The following is a 19,430-nucleotide window of genomic DNA, read 5'->3' on the forward strand; positions in this document are numbered from 1 at the left end:
ACCGTCATGATTGTCATGACTGTGCGAGTCTCAAGGGAGATAACTTACGCTGTGTACGTGGGAGCATCCTACAAGCTGTAGGACACAGTACAAGTGTTGGTTGTTGTTCCTAATAGATTGATGATTTTTTCAAACTTTTAAAATAAATCATGGAAGGTTTTTTTCTTTGTGTGGCCTGTCATAGGTTCCTAATCTCCAAAGAGAGCCCTGGCTGTGCTAAGTCAGACTCCACGTGACTGTGCGTTTGCTTTCTTAGAAACTACGGGGATGTCTTGTGGATGCTAAGGAGTCCATTGAAATCCACTTGAAAATTCCTAACCTCTATCCTTCCAGACCCACACTTGGTCAGAGCTTTGTGATGCCAGCCCTGTGCCTCATGCTGACTTTGTCCTTGTGGTCCATATTCATGTATGGCACATCCTCCCAGCAAGCTAGAAGGCATCCTGTCAGCCCTCCTTCCTTGTCCTGGACATTACTTGACTCCAGAAAGCTCATGGGCTGTGGCACCCTCTCTCTCTTTCATCTCCAGAGCACAATCATCGTGGAGAAGACCGTGCAAGACCTCATGAACCTGATGCATGACCTGAGCGCCTATTCGGACCAGTTCCTCAACATGGTGTGTGTGAAGCTCCAGGAATACAAGGACACCTGCTCCGCAGCTTACAGGTAGCTCCTCCCCTGGGGCCTCAGCCACAGCACCGTAGAACTGGTGGTCGTTGTGAGACTGCTTCCAGAGGCGAACTTGCCCCATAGTCGAGAAGGCCCATCCCCGAGTTTATCCCACCCTTGTTCTCAGAGATCCTTGCACACTCATACTGAAAGGGGGAAGGCAAGGGACAAAGGGACAGAGCCACTCCACACTGCCACTGGGTTTGCTCAGATGGTGTGAAGATGATTTGTCTTCCTCAAGGATATTCCGTATCTTGTTTGGCCCGTCTTGCGGCTGAACTATCCTAAAGGTATGGCAACTTGAAAGTCTTCATAGTCCATGATAGTATTTCTTGTTCATTCTTTTTTATTTTTTTATTTTATTTATTTATTTTTTTTTTGACAGGCAGAGTGGACAGTGAGAGAGAGAGAGACAGAGAGAAAGGTCTTCCTTTTTGCCGTTGGTTCACCCTCCAATGGCCGCCGCGGCCGGTGCGCTGCGGCCGGTGCACCACGCTGATCCGAAGGCAGGAGCCAGGTGCTTTTCCTGGTCTCCCATGGGGTGCAGGGCCCAAGCACTTGGGCCATCCTCCACTGCCTTCCCTGGCCACAGCAGAGAGCTGGCCTGGAAGAGGGGCAACTGGGACAGAATCCAGCGCCCCGACCGGGACTAGAACCCGGTGTGCCGGCGCCACAAGGCGGAGGATTAGCCTATTGAGCCACGGTGCCGGCCGATTCTTGTTCATTCTTAACCAATGTGTTCCAATGAATATTGAATCTGAAGCCTTCCTGCTGTCACACTCCTATTTTCAGCATCGGTGAAAGTGAACACCTGAGGTTAAGATCTTGAAAACCTTTAGTTTTACCTCGGATTTCTTTTCTCTGGGTTCAAATATCTCTCTGGGCTTCTGGAAAAGATCACAACACTTCTCATAGAAACCTAATAAGAGAATGAAATTATGGCCTTGCCAACAAAAGGTGAAACAGTTAGTGAAGAAGTAGAACATATAATAAACTATTAATTATATGTGATATAATTAAGGACAGAGAGGCACAGTACATAATGAGGTGCTACCTGTTCAGCACGGACTACTGGGCAGGAAGAATAACATCCGAGAGAGAGACAAAGTGTGGTTGCCATCGGGAATTTTGTCACGGTGAGGTGCACGGACAGGTGATGTGAAAGCGGGGAGAATAAATAAAGGCACTGTGTGGGTGAAGAGAAAGCACTGGGTGACCCCCTGATGCCTGGAGGGGACCTCTGCAGGAACTTTGCTTGGACAAGGCTAGCTAGCTAGAAGGTGGTAGGAGGTAATGCTGTATAGACAGGTAAGACCCACGGAGTAGCATAAAAATGAGACTTGGAAATTGGCATGTGATATAATAGATAATAAGCAGTCCTTCTAAGTGAGCCAGGAGGCAGTATTTAGGGAGGATTACTCTTGAAGAGGAATGTAACAGATTCCTGTATAACCTCCCTCATTCCAGCAATAAGTGATAGTTACCCACAGCCACAGGGACCAGTTAGAGAAACTCAGCCATCTCACTGATGGACTCCCAATGGTATATTTTACTTTTTGTGTTCAATAATTATTCATCAAAAATTGTATTATATGTAGGTTAAAATCATGCATGTAATTAATAATTGTGTTGTACTCAACTGTATTAAGTAATAATTTTAATGGTAAGTCAAAAAAGTCAAAACTTCATCCTGTGTAACAGAAAATTTAAATTTTTTAGTTTTAATCTATGCAAGTAATTTTTTTACAGAAAATTGCAAGAGAGTAATAAATAAAATACGTTCAGCATAAGAGTGCATTTCATTAGGATAAAATTCTAGGAGATAATCAAATGGAAAAAATAATTCAAAGAGAAAAGGACAAATGAAAAATATCCAACTGTTAAAGAGCTTTTTCATATATATTTTAAATGTATAATGGAGTGTATTAAATCTCTATGTCATTGAGACTCAGTAGGATACTTTTTTATTTTTAATGGGTAAATGATAATTACATGATTTATAGGGTACAATGTAATGTTTTGGTACATGAATATATAATGAAATTATAAAGTCAAGCTAATTGACATATCACTTCACATATGTATCTTCCTGTGTGTGAGGGAGGCAAATAGTGAAAAATCTAGTCCCTTAGCACTTCTACAACATATGCTGCCAAGTGATTTACTTAGTCACCCTGCTGTGCAATAGATCTCAAAAACCACCCATCCTTTCAGGCTGAAATCTGGGAGCCTTCAACTGCCTCCCACCCCCAGCTTCTGGAAACTACTATTCTACTCTGTCTTCTAGGAGTTTGCTTTTTTTGTTTTTTGTTTTTGTTTTTTTTTTTTTTTTTGAATCATGAAATATTTGTCTTTCTATGCCTAGCCATTGTATATATTTAAAATAGTGATTTTGAAGTATCAGTTTGCTGATATGCCAAAAGCCATATCTTTTGCAACTATTTAAACTCATGCTGAAAAAAAAATAAATTTCAGCTTTAAAATGAAGGAAGGGGAATCCAGTTTCTCAACAATTATTTTAGGAGAGGCACAGATAACAGCTATGAAAATCACTATTCTAGATTAGGTGTCTGAGGTTGGAATTTCTGGGCCTGAAGAGCCGTGTCAGCTTTACAAAGCCAGACTCCCCGATGGTTGCTCCAGTCTCTCATCTACCAAAAGAGAAATGAGCAGCATACGTGAAATGTTACAAATATTAAAACTAAATATATTTTTAAATAGTTGCATTTTAATAACTTGCATTTTTAGTTAGCTTTTATTGTATGTTTAGCCATCATACAATGTAAAGCTTTTTTTAAAAAAAGCAAGACGTGAACCAGCACTGTGACTCACTTGGTTAATCCTCCACCTGCGGTGCCAGCATCCCATATGGGCGCCGGGTTCTAGTCCCGGTTGCTCCTCTTCCAGTCCAGCTCTCTGCTGTGGCCTGGGAAGGCAGTGGAGGATGGCCCAAGTACATGGGCGCCTGCACCGGCATGGGAAACCGGGAGGAAGTAACTGGCTCCTGGCTTCAGATCGGCACAGCGCTGGCCATAGTGGCCATTTGGGGAACGAACCACAAGAAGGAAGACCTTTCTCTCTGTCTCTGTCTGTCTGTCTGTCTGTAACTCTACCTGTCAAATTAAAAAAAAAAAAAAAAAAAAAAAAGGCAAGACATGCCCACTTTTCCTTATATCTGACTGTAAGCAACCAGTAGTTTCTCACAAGTATAGAGCTGATGAGTGTTCATTGTAAAGGAGTTGATGCTTAGCTGACCATGAAACATACAGTGATGGCCTCGGGACCCTTCCCCCCACGGATGGCTGTTTGTATGCCATAGCTGTTTCTGTCATTGGGACACATTTTTTAAGTTCCTCTAGCTTTGCGCCTTATTTGTCATCAGTGGTTTGTGTCCTTGTAGCATGCTCCTACCTCTCGGGGCATCAGGTGGCCAGATGCCCTGCAGCTGTGAAGCAGGCCAGTCGTGGTTTTTCAGTTCTCATCTGAGAGATGACTTCTCCTTTCTTCCTTTCTCCCTTCCTTTCTTTTTTCCTTGCTTCATTTATTTATTTAAAAGGCAGAGTTACATTAGGTGCATTAGTGAGCTGCTGTTTGCAACAGCAACATCCCATATTGGTGCATCAGTTCAAGCTCCGGCTGCTCTGCTTCTGATCCAGCTCCCTGCTGATGCGCCTGGGAAGGCAACAGAAGATGGTCCAAGAGCTTGGGCCCCTGCCACCCATGTGGGAAACCTGGGTGGAGCTTGTGGCTCTTGGCTTCAGCCTGGCCCAGCTGTTGCCATTCTGGTTATTTGGGGGAGTGAACCAGTGGATGCAAGTCTCTCTCTCTCTCTCTGTCTCTGTCTCTGTCTCTCTCTCTCTCTCTGCCCCCCTCCCTTCCTCTGTGTCTCCCTCTTTCTCTGACACTCTGTCTTTGAAATAAATAAATAAATATTTTTTAAAATGAAGAACACCATAATGAGCCCCACATGCCAGGTATTTTCTGGGCGTTTCAGCCATCACTTTCCTTGTCAGGAACCAATGCTGAGCCCAATGCCTCTTATGACCTTGTCTTTGCATTTGTCAGATATTGATTATCTGCCAAGACACTGGGAATATGTGGGGATAAAGAAGTTAATCAGTCTCAGCTCCTACCTTTAATGAGCTGATTGGTGAAGGATAGGGAAGGACACACGGGATCAAGCAGAATGGGAGCATCCACAGCAGATGAGAAGTTACAAAAGATGACGGGGAATGCTTTGTGACGAATGAGGAGAGGAGAGGTCAGGCAGATGGGCTTAAGGAGGCAAAGGAAGGAAAGCAGAGCCAGGTCAAGGAGGAGGGGAAGGGTAGGAAAAGGAAGAACAGCTGATAGATGTTGGAGTTCTCGAAAGGAATGCTGGCACGGGCAGGAACCTTGAATGTCGTTCTCCGGGAACTTTTCTCTGGCCTGATGGTGATTTTTTTTTTTTTTTTTCGATTTTTTTTTTTTCCAACATAAACTTTTCTCTGGCCTGATGGTGATTTTTTTTTTCCAACATAAATTCCAATATCTCACATTCACCCATCAAATTTAATGTTATTTTTAACTTCTCATTTCCGTCAATTGAGGTATTTTTAAATTCTCATTCTGTCATCAAAAAAAGAATCTTAGCTATTCCTCCAAATTCCATGTCATCCTTGATTCTATAAGCAATCTTTTAGTTTCTTTGTGTATGTCATTGAAGAACAGTGTTCCAGAGCAGAGTTGAGAACTCTTTGAAGACTGGACTGCATCACTCGGGACGTGGAAATTTATGTTTTTCTAAGAACCTAGTGTTCAGCGCAGGAGCAACTGAAAGGTACCTTTTCTGTGTACTGGCTACATGACCTTGAGCAGCCGCTGAGCCCCTCTGCCTTAATTTCCACAGGTGCAAAAAGGGATAGTGATAGTCTTTTCTTCAGAGAGGTTTCCAAAATGTGAATCTTTTTTAACTTGTTAGCAAAATACGCTGCCACAAGAAGTGATTGATAAGGACAAGGTTGACAGTGATGACGATGACTGCCGTCACCACCACCTGTGACAGTACCCTTCTTTCTTTTGTCACCTGACCTAAAGAGACTTTGGTGTTTCCAAGTCCTGATTCATTTCATGCAACCAACCCTCCCTCAAGTCTTGTCCAGCTGGGCATATGCAAACCAGCTGTGGCCAATACCATTTCTTCAAGAATCTTCCCAGCCCTTTACTTTTTTTTTTTTTTTTTTTTTTTTTTGACAGGCAGAGTGGACAGTGAGAGAGAGAGACAGAGAGAAAGGTCTTCCTTTTGCCGTTGGTTCACCCTCCAATGGTCGCCGCGGCCGGCTCACCGCGCTGATCCGATGGCAGGAGCCAGGAGCCAGGTGCTTTTCCTGGTCTCCCATGGGGTGCAGGGCCCAAGCACCTGGGCCATCCTCCACTGCACTCCCTGGCCACAGCAGAGGGCTGGCCTGGAAGAGGGGCAACCGGGACAGAATCCGGCGCCCCGACCGGGACTAGAACCCGGTGTGCCGGTGCCGCTAGGCGGAGGATTAGCCTGTTGAGCTGCGGCGCCGGCCATACTTTTTTTTTTTTTTAAAGATTTATTTATTATTTTAAAATCAGAATATTGGAGAAAGAAAGAGAGAAGAGACAGAGACAGGGAAAGATCGTCCATCCATGGGTTCACTCCCCAAATGTCTGCAATGGTTGGGGAGGGCAGGCCAAAGGCAGGAGTTTCTTCTGTGTCTCCCACATGGGTGCAGGGACCTAAGCACTTGGGCCATCCTCTGCTGCTTTCCCAGGCCATGAGCAGGGAACTGGATCAGAAGTGGAGCAGCCAGGACTTGAACCAGCGCCTTTATGGGTTGTCCACATCACAGGCAGTGGCCTTTCCTGCCATGCCACGGGGCCGACCCCACCCCTTTACTTTCAGAACATACTTCTCCCAGCTCTGCTGAACTATTCCTTGAGAATTCTCATCTTGGAGGATGAGCGCTGTGGTGCGGACGATCAAGCTACTGCTTCTGGTGCCCACATCCCAGACTAGAGTGCCCGATTCAGTCCACTCTTCTCCACTTCTACTCCAGCATGGATGACGGCCCAAGTGCTTAGGTTCCTGCCGCCATTTGGGTCACCTGAACTGAGTTCCTGGCTCCTGGCTCTGACCTCACCCAGCCCCTGCCAACGTGGCCATGCAGAGAGTGAACCAGTAGATGGAGGATCTCTCCCCCTCTCTCTTTCCCTCTCTCTTTCCCTCTCTCTCTCTCTCTCTCTCTCTCTCTCTCTCTCTCACTCTGTCTTTCAGATAAATAAGCAAATCTTAGGGAGAAAAAAAAAGAATTCTCTGCCAGATTGGATGTAAGGTGTGAAATAAAGAAAGGTGCCATGGTTGAGTGGGGATTTTTTATTTGCACAGTGAAAAGAGAGTTGCCAGCTATAAAGACAGAAGCTACTGTAGGGTTGGGAGAAGGTAGATCAGCATTTAAATTTGGAGGGTCTATCAGATATACACATGGAGATAATTAAGTTGGCCGTTGAATATATGCATCAAAAAGAGAGAGGTCTTGGGGCTGGTGTTGTGGCATAGGATGTTAAGCCACCACTTGCTATCTGGCATCCCATAGGGGCACAGGTTTGTGTCTTGGCTGCTCATTTCCAATCCAGCTCCATGCTGATGCACCTGTGACCACTGCAGAGGATGGCCCAAGTGCTTGGGCCCTGGACCCCTGCCACCCACGCACAAGACCCTGGCTCCTGCCTGGCCCGGCCCTAGTCATTATGGCCATTTGGGGAATGAACCAGAAAATGGAAAATCTGTCTGTCTCTCTATAACTTTGCCTTTCAAATAAATAAATAAATCTTTAAAAAAAATGAGAAAGGTCTGGTCTAGAGATAGAGATTTGGCACCAAATACCATAAAAATAGTGTAAATAAATGTATTTAAATCATTAGATGGAATCACCTTGAGAGTGAGTTTGCAAGATGAGGCAAAACCTATAAGGACACTTAGACATAACGAGTGGAGTAGGAGGAATCAGTAGCATGTGGTGTCATGAAAACAAAGGAATGGGAGAAGGCGGTGATCAATTGGGTCAAAGACTGCTATTAGGTCAGTACTAGGCCCCACCCTAGACTGAGCAATCAGTTTAGCAAGGTGGAAATCACTGGTGAACACCACAGGAGCTGTTTCTGTATAGTAGCAGAAGTGAAAATCAGGCTAGTGTGGACTTGCAGGAGGAACTAGGAGTAGATAAATTATAAATAGGGCTGATGTTGATGGCATAACAGGTTAGGCCACTTCCTGCAGCAGAGGCATCCCGTATGGTCATTGGTTCAAGTCCCAGAAACTCCACTTCAATCCAGTTCCCTGCTAATGCACCGAGAAAAGCAGAAGAATATGGCCCAAATGCCTGGGCTCCTGCACCTGTGCGGAAGACCCGGAAGAAGCTCCTGGCTTCGGGCTTTGGATCGGCTCAGCTCCAGCTGTTGCGGCCATTTGGGGAGTGAACCAGCAGATGGAAGACTTTTCTGTCTGTCTCTCGCTCTCTCTGTCTGTAACCTGTCAGTTTTTTAAAAAGAGAAGTTGTAAATAGAGAAAGAACTTTTGCAGTGAATTTTGCTGCAAAGGGGAACAGAGAATTAGGTTTCCAGCTGGAGTAGTCAGGTCCCATGACCTCTTCTATTATGTCATGTGTTATTTTAAACAGGAAAAATAAGTGCATATTTGTATTTTAAGGCAATGATTTAGGAAAAAGAAAGCGGGAGCTGAAAGTGTTTGCCAGTGAGTGGGGTAGAATCCAGTACACAAGTGGAGTGATTTGTTTTAGCACCGTGTGTACCTGTGTTTTAGCGCCGTGTGTACCTGTGTTTTAGCGCCGTGTGTACCTGTGTTTTAGCACCGTGTGTACCTGTGTCCAGCGCGGCCCCTACCTCCTGCAGGAATTGTGTTATTTCTCCGTCATTTGTGTTTCTGCATCTTGTCCAAATCGTGAACCTGCTTCCCCCTTGGATCACTCCTCTGGAACACAGCCATTGCTTGTGGCTGCTGCCTATTTTGGTCACCAGGAGTGCCTTGGTTCCTTCCCACAGGAGACTACACTCACGCACCCCGAACCAAAGTCCCCGAATGCCGCCGACTTCCTGGTGCCTGCTCCCGGATCATTCCACACCCATGTGGATGCCTGGGAGCGATCACCACGGTTGCTGAAGTACAGACCGAGGTTGAATCTCTCTCGGGGTTGGGAAAAGGGAAGCTCTGAAGGAAAGTAAACAGGAAGTAAGTCATCTTTATGGTTGCTGTACAGCAGCACATGCACACAGCACACAACCCCACGTGCGTGTTGCCTGCTACTTAATCGTGTTGCTCTGGCTCGGGGAGAAAGTGTTTTCTTATTATGTGACTCTGAGGATGCAAAGTGTCCTCACTTCCTCTCTTCCCACTTACTGCCCTCCCCCGGATTGGCACCTGCTGAGAAGTAATTAGGGCAGTCCTAATTTGGACAGCCAAATCCTGATTACAGTGAGAGGAAAAACAGGAAATGTTCCAGTTTTGCTGCGAGCAAATGACTGATTTAAATAGAAAGCCATGTACAATTCAAATGATCCAAAATGATATAACACTGGGGAAGGAGGAAGGGAGCGGGGAAACATTGCAATCTGATTTTCTCCCGTGTGATTCTATGCAGACATCTTGCACAGAAACCATGAGATCTCTAAGCTCACAATGCCCTCTGCTGAGAGTCCGTTGGCTTTCCGAGTTTACTGTCAGAACCTGCACAGCCCCTGAGGGTTTGGGAGAGCTGAGGACAGCCAGAAAAATCCCACCTCCCGGTGAGCACCACACTCAGCAGGGAAAGACGGCCCTGTAGAATGACGTCATCTTCATGCTCTGGGAAAAGAGAGGCTCCTTGTCAGGGAAATAAGGACCGGAAGTCTGTTCCTTAGTCAGTCACACCCTTTGGCGCTCACAGGCAAGCTTGGTTGTGAATTCTGTGTGTGCTGCGTTATCAGTCATGCACGTGCTCCACTAGTCTCTGCTTCCAAGCTGAGGGCTGCTCTCCCCTTTCCTGTCCTCCCTGCCCTGAGATAGAACCAGCAGTTTGTGTGTCCCTGAACTGTGACCTAATGATTTGGAAACCACGGTCTTGCAAATCTCTGCCTATTCCAATTTGCTATTCTTTCATTGATCAATTTTTGGAAAGGAGGGCAGGGATCTGGGAGAAGGGAGGGAGCTTGCTGCATGGAAAAAAGGTCAAGTAGGGAGTTCAAGTAGGGAGTTCAAGTAAAACCCCTGCTTTAATCTGAGAGGCCCACTTGATGGGAGACACAAACATGTTGCTTTTGGAGAGAGGTTCCCAAGGGCCTACCTTTCACTCCTCTTCATGGAGGAGCAAGAACTCATACTAGAAGCCAGCCCTGGCACATGGCCAAGCACTGTGTTGGCCCTTGGTGTGTTTATTGAATGAATGAGAAAATTTCTGCCATCCTGAACAGAATGACCAAGCAGGGAGGCAGAGTGAATGGACACGACGCATGGGGGAAATGTTGAGAAATCCAAGTGACTAAGAGTAGACAGTATGGTTGGGTAGGAATGGGCAGGAGAAGGGGAGTTTTGAAAATTTCCTGTGTTATAGGCCAATGTGAAAAGGAGGAAGACGTGATCAAATGGTGTTTTGAAATCCCACTGGCCCCTTTGTGTTACCTGGCAGAGACCAAAGACTAAGAACTACAGCAGCTCCTGAAGCCCTTCCGATTTTCTGTGGAGTCAGAAGCCAGGGCCCTCTAGGAGTGACAGCCTGCTTGATTTTTGCCTTGTAGCCCTTGCCAGCCTAACTTTGAATCTCGAAATACCCAAGATACAGGCCAGGGAAATCCTCTGCAAGCTCCTTACGAGCTTGAACTCTTGTCTGCCTCTTAAAACTGTTTTTCCCCTTCCTTCTTGGCTCACCTAGCACTGATATATAATCATTTCTATTAAATATTGATTGGATACAAAAGAACATTATAAAATATGTACAATACCTATTTCATAGAGCTCATTCAGCAAATGAGAGTTTGTATCATAAGATAAGCTCCTGTTATTTATTATGTATAACTCTATTCTGGCATTTATCCCGTTGTAGTACACTTTAATTTTTTAATGTAGATTTGATAGCCATTGGTTTACATGTCTTTCTCTCTCTAGAACATTGTTTTTCATGGTTGGTTCTTTTTTTTTTTTTTAATTTTTTTGACAGGCAGAGTGGATAGTGAGGGAAAGAGAGAGAGAAAGGTCTTCCTTTTCTGTTGGTTCACCCCTCAGTGGCCACTGCAGCCGGCGCACCACGCTGATCCGAAGCCAGGAGCCAGGTGCTTCTCCTGGTCTCCCATGGGGTGCAGGGCCCAAGCACCTGGGCCATCCTCCACTGCACTCCCTGGCCACAGCAGAGAGCTGGCCTAGAAGAGGGGCAACTGGGACAGAATCCGGCGCCCCAACTAGGACTGAACCCGGTGTGCCGGCGCGGCAGGTGGAGGATTAGCCTATTGAGCCGCCACACTGGCCATGGTTGGTTCTTACCAGTGTTACTTGGGGAGGTTCCAAAACAGACATAGTAGATTTCCCACACTGGACCCAGTGAGAATTGTGCGTAGGCAAGCATAGTTCTAAAATGTCCTCAAATGATTCATGTGCGTGTTACTCATTAGAAGTCACTGGTCTGACCTCTCAGCTTCTAGAAGGAAGTTACTCTCTCCTTCCCCCATATAATTATCTCCCGTATCTAAAAGTGTGTCTCTGCATAGGCCTTTCCGTGTTCATTGGTCAAGTGAATACCTCCTCTCTACTTTTCCAGTGAACATTAACTGCCTTCTGAATACAGCTGTTGCCCACCTAACCGGGTATCCTACAAACTCTGTAACAAGCAGCCAGTCCTAAGTTCTTCTACCTCACTCAGTTTACTGTGAGCAGAGAGGAATCTATTGCAGTAACCTTGATGCAGAGTCATGTGGACCTGGACTGGAATGGAAATGAACACTCAGTGAAGTTCATAGTTGTCGTAGAAGGGACATGATAGTTCTTAGCTCATCTAGTCAGTCACAATAAGTCTGTAAAATTAGATTCTCCCTAAGAGGTGAGAAAACAGAGTGTAGAAAGGTTAATAACACGGCAAAGGTTCCAGGGCATAGCAGTGGTGGTGCATGCATTAGAAAATAAATCCCAAAGGAAAGGCGGTGAAACAAAAGAGGGAGTAGGAAGGCTGACAGGTGTGGCCAGCGGTTTAGAGAGACAGACTTGAGAATATCATGTCTGGGCTCAGTTCAGGCTCTGTCCGCCAGCCAGTTGACCATGGGCAACTTCCTCAGCCTCTGTCCCTTGGTATTTCATCTGTCCCATGGAAATGTTGGTTGTACCTGCCATACAGGATTGTTGTGAGAAATAAAAGGGTTAATATAGTAAAGTGTTGGGAAGAATGTTCAATTCATGCAAAATGCTATATAGGTGGAAGTCGATCATTATATATTTTTTATTATTTACTTTAAATTAATTTGATAATGTTGATACTTGTTAAAACGGAGAGATATACTGTTACTTCCTTCATGTTTTATACTTCAATTGTATCATTCAGTCTGTTACCTTATGTATTTATTCCAGAATTAGTGAGGCCAACATTACCCTGACACCAAAGCCAGATAGGGTTATCACAAGAAAAATATAGACTAATATCTCTGATGAGTATAAATTCCAAATTCCAAATTCAACAAAAGTCGAGCAAACCGAATTCAACAGCACATTAACGGGATTATTTACCGTGATCAAGTAGGATTCATTCCTGGAATGCAGAAACTGTACAACTTACATAAATCTGTACATGTGATTCATCACATTACAAAATGGAGAACAAAAGCCCTTTCATTAAATGCAGAAAAGCATTTGACAGAATTCAGCATCCTCTCCTGATAGAAAGCAGTAAACAGATTAGGCATAGAAGGAGCGTCCTGTGACACGATGAAGTCCACGTCCGAAGAGCGCATGGCTGGCATCAAACTCAGTAGTGAGAAATTGAAGCCTTCCCTCTAAGGTCCAGAACAAGACGAGGTTGCCTGCTCTTGCCACTGTTAGTCAGCATTGTACGGAAAGTGCTAGCCAGAGCAATTACACAAGAGAAATAAATAGAAGCCTTCCAAATACCAAAGGGAGACATGAAATTATTGATGTTTTCTGATATAGACTTAGATGTAGGAAATCCTAAGGATTACACACACACACACACACACACACACACGAACTGTTAGAGATAATAAAAGGCCGCAGTAAAGTGCCAAGAATACATGTTGGGAAAGCAAATGGTCTCTTCAATAAATGGTGTTGGGGAAACTGGATATCCATAAGCAGAAGAATGAAATTGGATCCTTAACTGACACCATGTGTAAATCATCTCAAAATGGGTTAAAGACTTACATGTATGACCTAAAACTGTAAAACTAGTAGAAGGGAAATACTACACAACATTGGTCTGAAGTTCTAGATTTGATCCCAGTAGTTTAGGCAACAAAATCAAAAATAGACAAATTGAATTATATCAAAGTAAAGCCTTCTGCAAAATAAAATGAAGAGAAGCATTTCAGGTTGTCAGGAAATATTTGTAAGCTATACCTGTGATAAGGGACTAGTATCCAGAATGCATTAAAGAACTCAAGCAGTTCTATAGAAAGAAAGCAGTCCAACTGGAAAATGGGTAAGAGGCCTGAACAGACATTCTTCAAATGGAGACATTAAAAAAAAAATCACCAAAAATACATGAAGAAAAGTGGTCAAAAGCACCAATCATCAGGGAAATGTGAATTAAAACCACAGTGAGATACCTCCTCACGCCTGTTAGAAAGCTATTATTTTAAAAATGAAAGATGGTTGGCACTGTAGCTCACGTGGCTAATCCTCCGCCTGTGGTGCCAGTACCCCGGGTTCTAGTCATGGTTGGGGTGCTGGTTCTGTCCCGGTTGCTCCTCTTCCAGTCCAGCTCTCTGCTGTGGCCCGGAAAGGCAGTGGAGGATGGCCCAAGTGCTTAGGCCCTGCACCCGCATGGGAGACCAGTAGGAAGCACCTGGCTCCTGGCTTCGGATCAGTGCAGCACACCGGCCATAGCGGCCATTTGGGGAGTGAACCAACGGAAGGAAGACCCTTCTGTCTGTCTCTTTCTCTCTCACTGTCTAACTCTGCCTGTCAGAAAAAAGAGGAAAGATGACAAGCGTTGTCAAGGATGGGGAGAAAGGGATCCTTTGTGAATTAGTACAGCCATTGTAGAAAACTGCAAAAACTACAAGTAGAATTGTGCTGTGATACATCTGTCTCACTTTTGAATATTTCCAAAAGTCTTTGCAACCAGTGTGTCAGGGTGAAGTCTGCACCCTCATGTTCACTGCAGCAATATTCACTCCAAATTATGGAGTTGAACTACGTGTTCCTCAACAAGTAAATGAATAAAGGAACTGTGGTGGGTATACATAATGGAATACTATTCAGCTTTTAAAAAGAAAGGAATTTTGCATCCCATTTAGAATTGGAGAACATTATGCTACATGGAATAAGCCAGGCACGGAAAGACAAAACTGCTGATTGTCACTTATAGGTGGGATCCAAAGCAGAGTAGAATGGTGTTTATTAGAGGATGGGGTGTGGGTGAGGGGTTTGGGGAGATGGTAGTCAGAGGGTAGCAAGTCTCAAATAGAAGGAATAGGGTTGTTGTTCATTGAGATACATTGTGTAGCATGATGGATATAATGAATGATCATGTTCATGTCAAAATCACTGAGTAAATTTTGAATATTCTCACCACAAAAATCCAAATTTGAGGGATAAATGTGTTAATTATATTGGTTTAATTATTCCACATATTAGTCATAGATCTTACCATCATGCTGTAACCCATAATTATGTGCAACTGTAGTTTGTCAGTTTATACTTTTAAAAATAAAAATCTAAATAAGTAAATAAACAATTCCTTATTGAGCACTTCCAGGAGCAAGCATTATTTGATTGATAAGGATGGAAAAACGAGCCAAGGAGGAAGATCCTTACTTTGTTAGATTTTGCGTTGTTTCTTGTTTTAAAGATTTATTTGAAAGGCAGAGTCACAGAGAGAGAGAGAGAGAGGAAGAAATAGAGAGATTTTCCATTTATTGGTTCACTCCCTAAATGGCTGCTGAGGTCAGGGCTGGGCCATGCTGAAGCCAGGAGCCTGTAACTCCATCAGGGTCTGCCAAGTGGGTGACAGGGGCCCACGTATTTGGGCCATCTTCTGCTGCTTTCCAATGCGCATTAGCAGGATGCTGGATCAGAAGTGGAGCAGCCAGGATTCAAACCAGGGCTCCTATGGGATGCTGGATTTTTGCATTCTTATGGAGGGAAATGGATAATAATCAGATGACAAATCTACATGTTTCCCGTTAAAGAATGGTGTGATTTAAAAGGACAAAGAGATGCCAGGTGAAAGGCCGCAGCGGGAAAGCTCTCACTTAGAGCCCAGTGTCTGAGCTCAACTCTGAAGGATGAGAAGGAGCAGCATGGAGATGGGTGGTGGCAAGAGCAGAAGCTGGGAACTAGTTTACCACTTCCAGAAGTTTGGTTAGTTTAACTGCAACCGAATGAATAAAGAGATTAAATACTGAGTAAGGTCAGACAGACCCAGGGGTTCAGATCATTCGGGTCATTTCCAGCAACCCAGAATTGCATGGCACTTAAATATATCCAGGCTAGTCTCACTTCAGACTGAAATTGATATAGCTTTGAAATGCTTCCCAGGTGTCTTAATGTGCAGCCAGAAGTAAGACCCCTGATAAAGGATCTCGAGACCAGGGAATTTGAGTTTTATTCTAAGTGCAATAGGAAGACATGCAGAGTTTCAACAGGAAACTAATTGGTCTAATGTCTTCTTATCAAGATCTCGAAGATACTCAAGCACAGAATATATTTAAATTGCTTATTCTGAGAAAAATCTAAACATGGACAGCAAGATAGATTTTTATATTAATTCTTGGACCATTGTCTGTGCTATAATTCTTCTTGGGCTTTTAAATGTCAAACAATTATGACTCTTTTCTTCGAGAACTTGTCTGTTTGAAAGCTGTTATTAAATGACCCCCAAGAACTGCCTCCTGAAAACCCCCAGATCCTCTTCTCCATGGGATCCTGTTGAGAAGTTTCTGTTTCCTGTGACCCATTTCTGGAGTTATCAGGTGTGCGTTAAGTTGCACTTCCCACCCAGGTAGAAATGCTCCCTGAGCTGCATGGAGGGTGTGCTCAGAGCTGATCTGATGTGTCTGTGCTTTTGCCCTACCCCTCTTGCTCCATCTTAATGGATGTCTTGATTTCGGTTGTGTGTTTTTGTTTTCTTCAGCAGCATAAGAATGGCTTTGATTTTTTTCATCCCTGATTGTCGTTGTATCTTGTATTTCTGGGCATTGCACTGCAGCTTTGTGTGCTATGGATCCAGTTATTCCCAGTCTAAACTGGACTCTAGGCCGGCGCCGTGGCTCAATAGGCTAATCCTCCACCTTGCGGCGCCGGCACACCGGGTTCTAGTCCCGGTTGGGGCGCCAGATTCTGTCCCGGTTGCCCCTCTTCCAGGCCAGCTCTCTGCTATGGCCAGGGAGTACAGTGGAGGATGGCCCAGGTGCTTGGGCCCTGCACCCCATGGGAGACCAGGAAAAGCACGTGGATCCTGGCTCCTGCCATCGGATCAGCGCGGTGCGCCGGCTGCAGCGGCGGCCATTGGAGGGTGAACCAACGGCAAAGGAAGACCTTTCTCTCTCTGTCTCTCTCTCACTGTCCACTCTGCCTGTCAAAAAAAAAAAAAAAAAATTAAACTGGACTCTAGAAGCAGCATTTGGACCAGCCCATCCAGGGTTCGTTTGTCTAGCTTGGCTCCTGATTATTGAAGTGCCTGAAAGATTCAGTCTAGGAAAGCAAACTCATGTCCTGGCTATCACAGAGAAGTTGAATCCAATTAGTCCCACCTGTCCCTGGCTATTTACCTAATGAAAGGCTCAGTACCCCAGCTATGTCCAGAGACCCAACATATTTGGGTTTCCCAACTGTTTCAGTGAGGAAGCAGTGCAGTCAGAGCTTTGGACAACAGCAGATGTTTGCTGAAGGAAACTCACTCAGCCATACCTAGAGGGTGGGCCCTCCGTGTGGTAGCCTTGTCACCTATTCCAAGAGGCCTGCCTATTTCCCTCTTCCTCCTGGGAGTGGATACAGACAGTTACACAGATGGCTCTGTCTGTGGCCCATTGAGCTGTGAATTAATTAGTAGATTATGGTTCTGGTAGAGATGATTAACCCTGCTGCTCTTGTGGAACAGTTGTCGGAGATTTAGTGTTCCTTTTTCAAAGTTATTTGGGTATGTACTCGAACTTTGTAACCCACGAGATCCAGTTTATCACAAAATCCAAAATCATGAAGATGGCTCCAGCATTGTGACACAGCAGGTTGAGCCAGCACTTGTGATAATGGCATTCCGGTTTGAGTCCTGGCTACTCCACTTCCAATCTAGCTCCCTGCTGATAGGCCTGAGATGCAGTGGAAGATGATCCAAGTGTGTGGACCCTGCCACCCATGTGGGAGACCTGGATAATGTTCTTGGCTCCTGCTTCCACCAGGCCCAGCCCTGACTGTTGGAGCCATCTGGGGCATGAACCAGCAGATGGGAGATTCTCGCCCCCACTTCTGTCCCCCTCCCTCCCCTCTCTGGCACTATGCCTTTCAAATAAATAGATAAATAAATCCTATTGCTCAGGGTGGAAAATTTGCTGCTTGGACGAAAGTTTTTCTTTAGCATAATTGTATGTTGCTAATTAATGCCATTAATTAATACAACATATGGAATTGTTTTGGGGATTGATGTCCATTCCAATGCATTTTATTATATTTATTTTTGATGATAGTATGCAAGTAACATTAGTTAGTTTGGATTACTCTTCTTCAATAAAATGGGATTCATGAATATTAGATAGTAACATAACATTGTTTTTTTTTAAGATTTTATTTATTTACTTGACAGGTAGGTAGAGTTACAGACGGTGAGAGAGAGAGAGACAGAGAGAAAGGTCCTCCCTCCACTGGTTCATTCCGCAAATGACCGCAACAGCTGGAGCTGCGCTGATCCGAAGCCAGGAGCCAGGAGCATCTTCCCAGTCTCCCATGCAGGTGTAGGGGCCCAAGCACTTGGGCCATCCTCTGCTGCCCTCCCGGGCCACAGCAGAGAGCTGGACTGGAAGATCAGCCAGGCACCACGAGCTCGTGCCGGCACCACGAGCAAAGGATTAACCTGTGCACCACGGTGCCGCCCCCCCCCCCTTTTAATTATTAAGCTAAGCCAATCTTCAGAAAAGATATAAGTAAATACTATCCATACCTTTACTGTAGTATCCCACTGAGCTAAGATGTTTTTCGTTTCACCTAATGCTAAAATGAGCAATTATACTCCCTCCCTTCCCAAGGTACAATACTATTTCACACCTACAGATTGAAAATGTTTCTTGAATCCTGGGGTAGATGTGGACCAGTTTGAATGAGTCCAAAGATTTAGATGCTGGAAAAGTAAGTTGGCTGTTAGCTGTTAATTCTGTGGAGCAGAATTTAACCTGTAGTGTTAACCTGGAAGACTTGAACAGCCAGCCAACGTTCTTTCTAGACAGGGACACTGAAACTTAAATTTTATATATGATCTTGCGTTGCGTACCAGCAGGGATGCATTCTGGGAGCTGCATCGTCAGGTGGCTCTGTTGTTGTGAAAGCATCGCAGTGCACTCACACAACCCTGGATGGGGTAGAGCAGGCACTTGACTTTGCCTCTTGATGCAACCAAGAAAATCAATAAGGACGTGTAGAGCTGCTGTTAGGGCAACACAGGAGACTCGTTTGCAGTAAACGTTGTTTGTAAGAAGAAGGAATACATTCTAAAATGAGGACAGCTGTAGTAGAATAACTGTAGAAGCCAGTAGCATATTTATTATCACTGTTGAGGATTATGCAGGGGTGGGTGTTTGACAAAGAGGTTAAGAATCTGCTTGGGACCCCCACGTTCCCTATCGAAGTGGTTTTAAGGAGGCTTTCCAAGAATGGGCCACCTCGGAGTAAGTGCAGTAGAAGGGGTAAGCTCATCAGTAATCACTCCTTGGTTCATTTATTTTGAGTGAGAACTTTTTTTCTGTTAGATTTTTTTTCAAAGGGGGATACACCTGTATTCATTGTTGATAATTCTGATTTGTGTTGAATTCAGAGAGGGATAGAGTGATCTGTGGTTTGGTTAAATGCCAAATGACTTTGGCACATCTCAGTCATTTAGTGCAGAGAAGAAAAGGGAAAACATAAAAAAATTATTTTAGTTTACTAAGTTATTTGTGCTCATAAAACTAGAGAGGGCTTGTAATTATCTCTAGGTCAGTTCTTACATATGGGCCAAGTGTGAGCTATTGTAGTATGCATGGGAGACACAACATCCAATAAGAATTCAGTTCTTCCCCTGCCTAACTCATCATGCAGTACACATCCTGACTTGTAAGGAACGTAGTAGCACAAGTGAACGTCGAGGTCTGTGTAGACAATGGTGTCACCTGTGCATGCACATTTGAATCACCTGCAAAACCAAAGCTCTGTGGCCTGAGTCCTCCCTCCCGCCCCCAAAGATTCTGATTTATTTGGTCCTGGGTATGGCTTGAGCATCTAGTTTTAAAGAGCTCTTCCATACAGATTCCAATGTACAAAATTGAGAGCCTCTGTTAGGAGGGTGACGAATCTCAAAAGGGAG

General features: G+C 44.6%; 1 protein-coding gene across 2 annotated transcripts in view; it reads left to right on the forward strand.

Moving 5' to 3' along the window:
- The window catches only part of EXOC4 (exocyst complex component 4), an 871,518-nt gene that overhangs the window by 678,587 nt on the left and 173,501 nt on the right, over positions 1–19,430 (forward strand). For both annotated transcript variants that reach the window (XM_002711996.5, XM_070071324.1), the window contains exon 12: positions 530–666. In XM_002711996.5, coding sequence (XP_002712042.3) covers positions 530–666 — 137 coding nt within the window. The remainder of the gene's footprint in view (positions 1–529; positions 667–19,430) is intronic.

Source organism: Oryctolagus cuniculus, chromosome 3, assembly GCF_964237555.1.
Source record: "Oryctolagus cuniculus chromosome 3, mOryCun1.1, whole genome shotgun sequence".
In the NCBI taxonomy this organism is placed as follows: Eukaryota; Metazoa; Chordata; class Mammalia; order Lagomorpha; family Leporidae; genus Oryctolagus; species Oryctolagus cuniculus.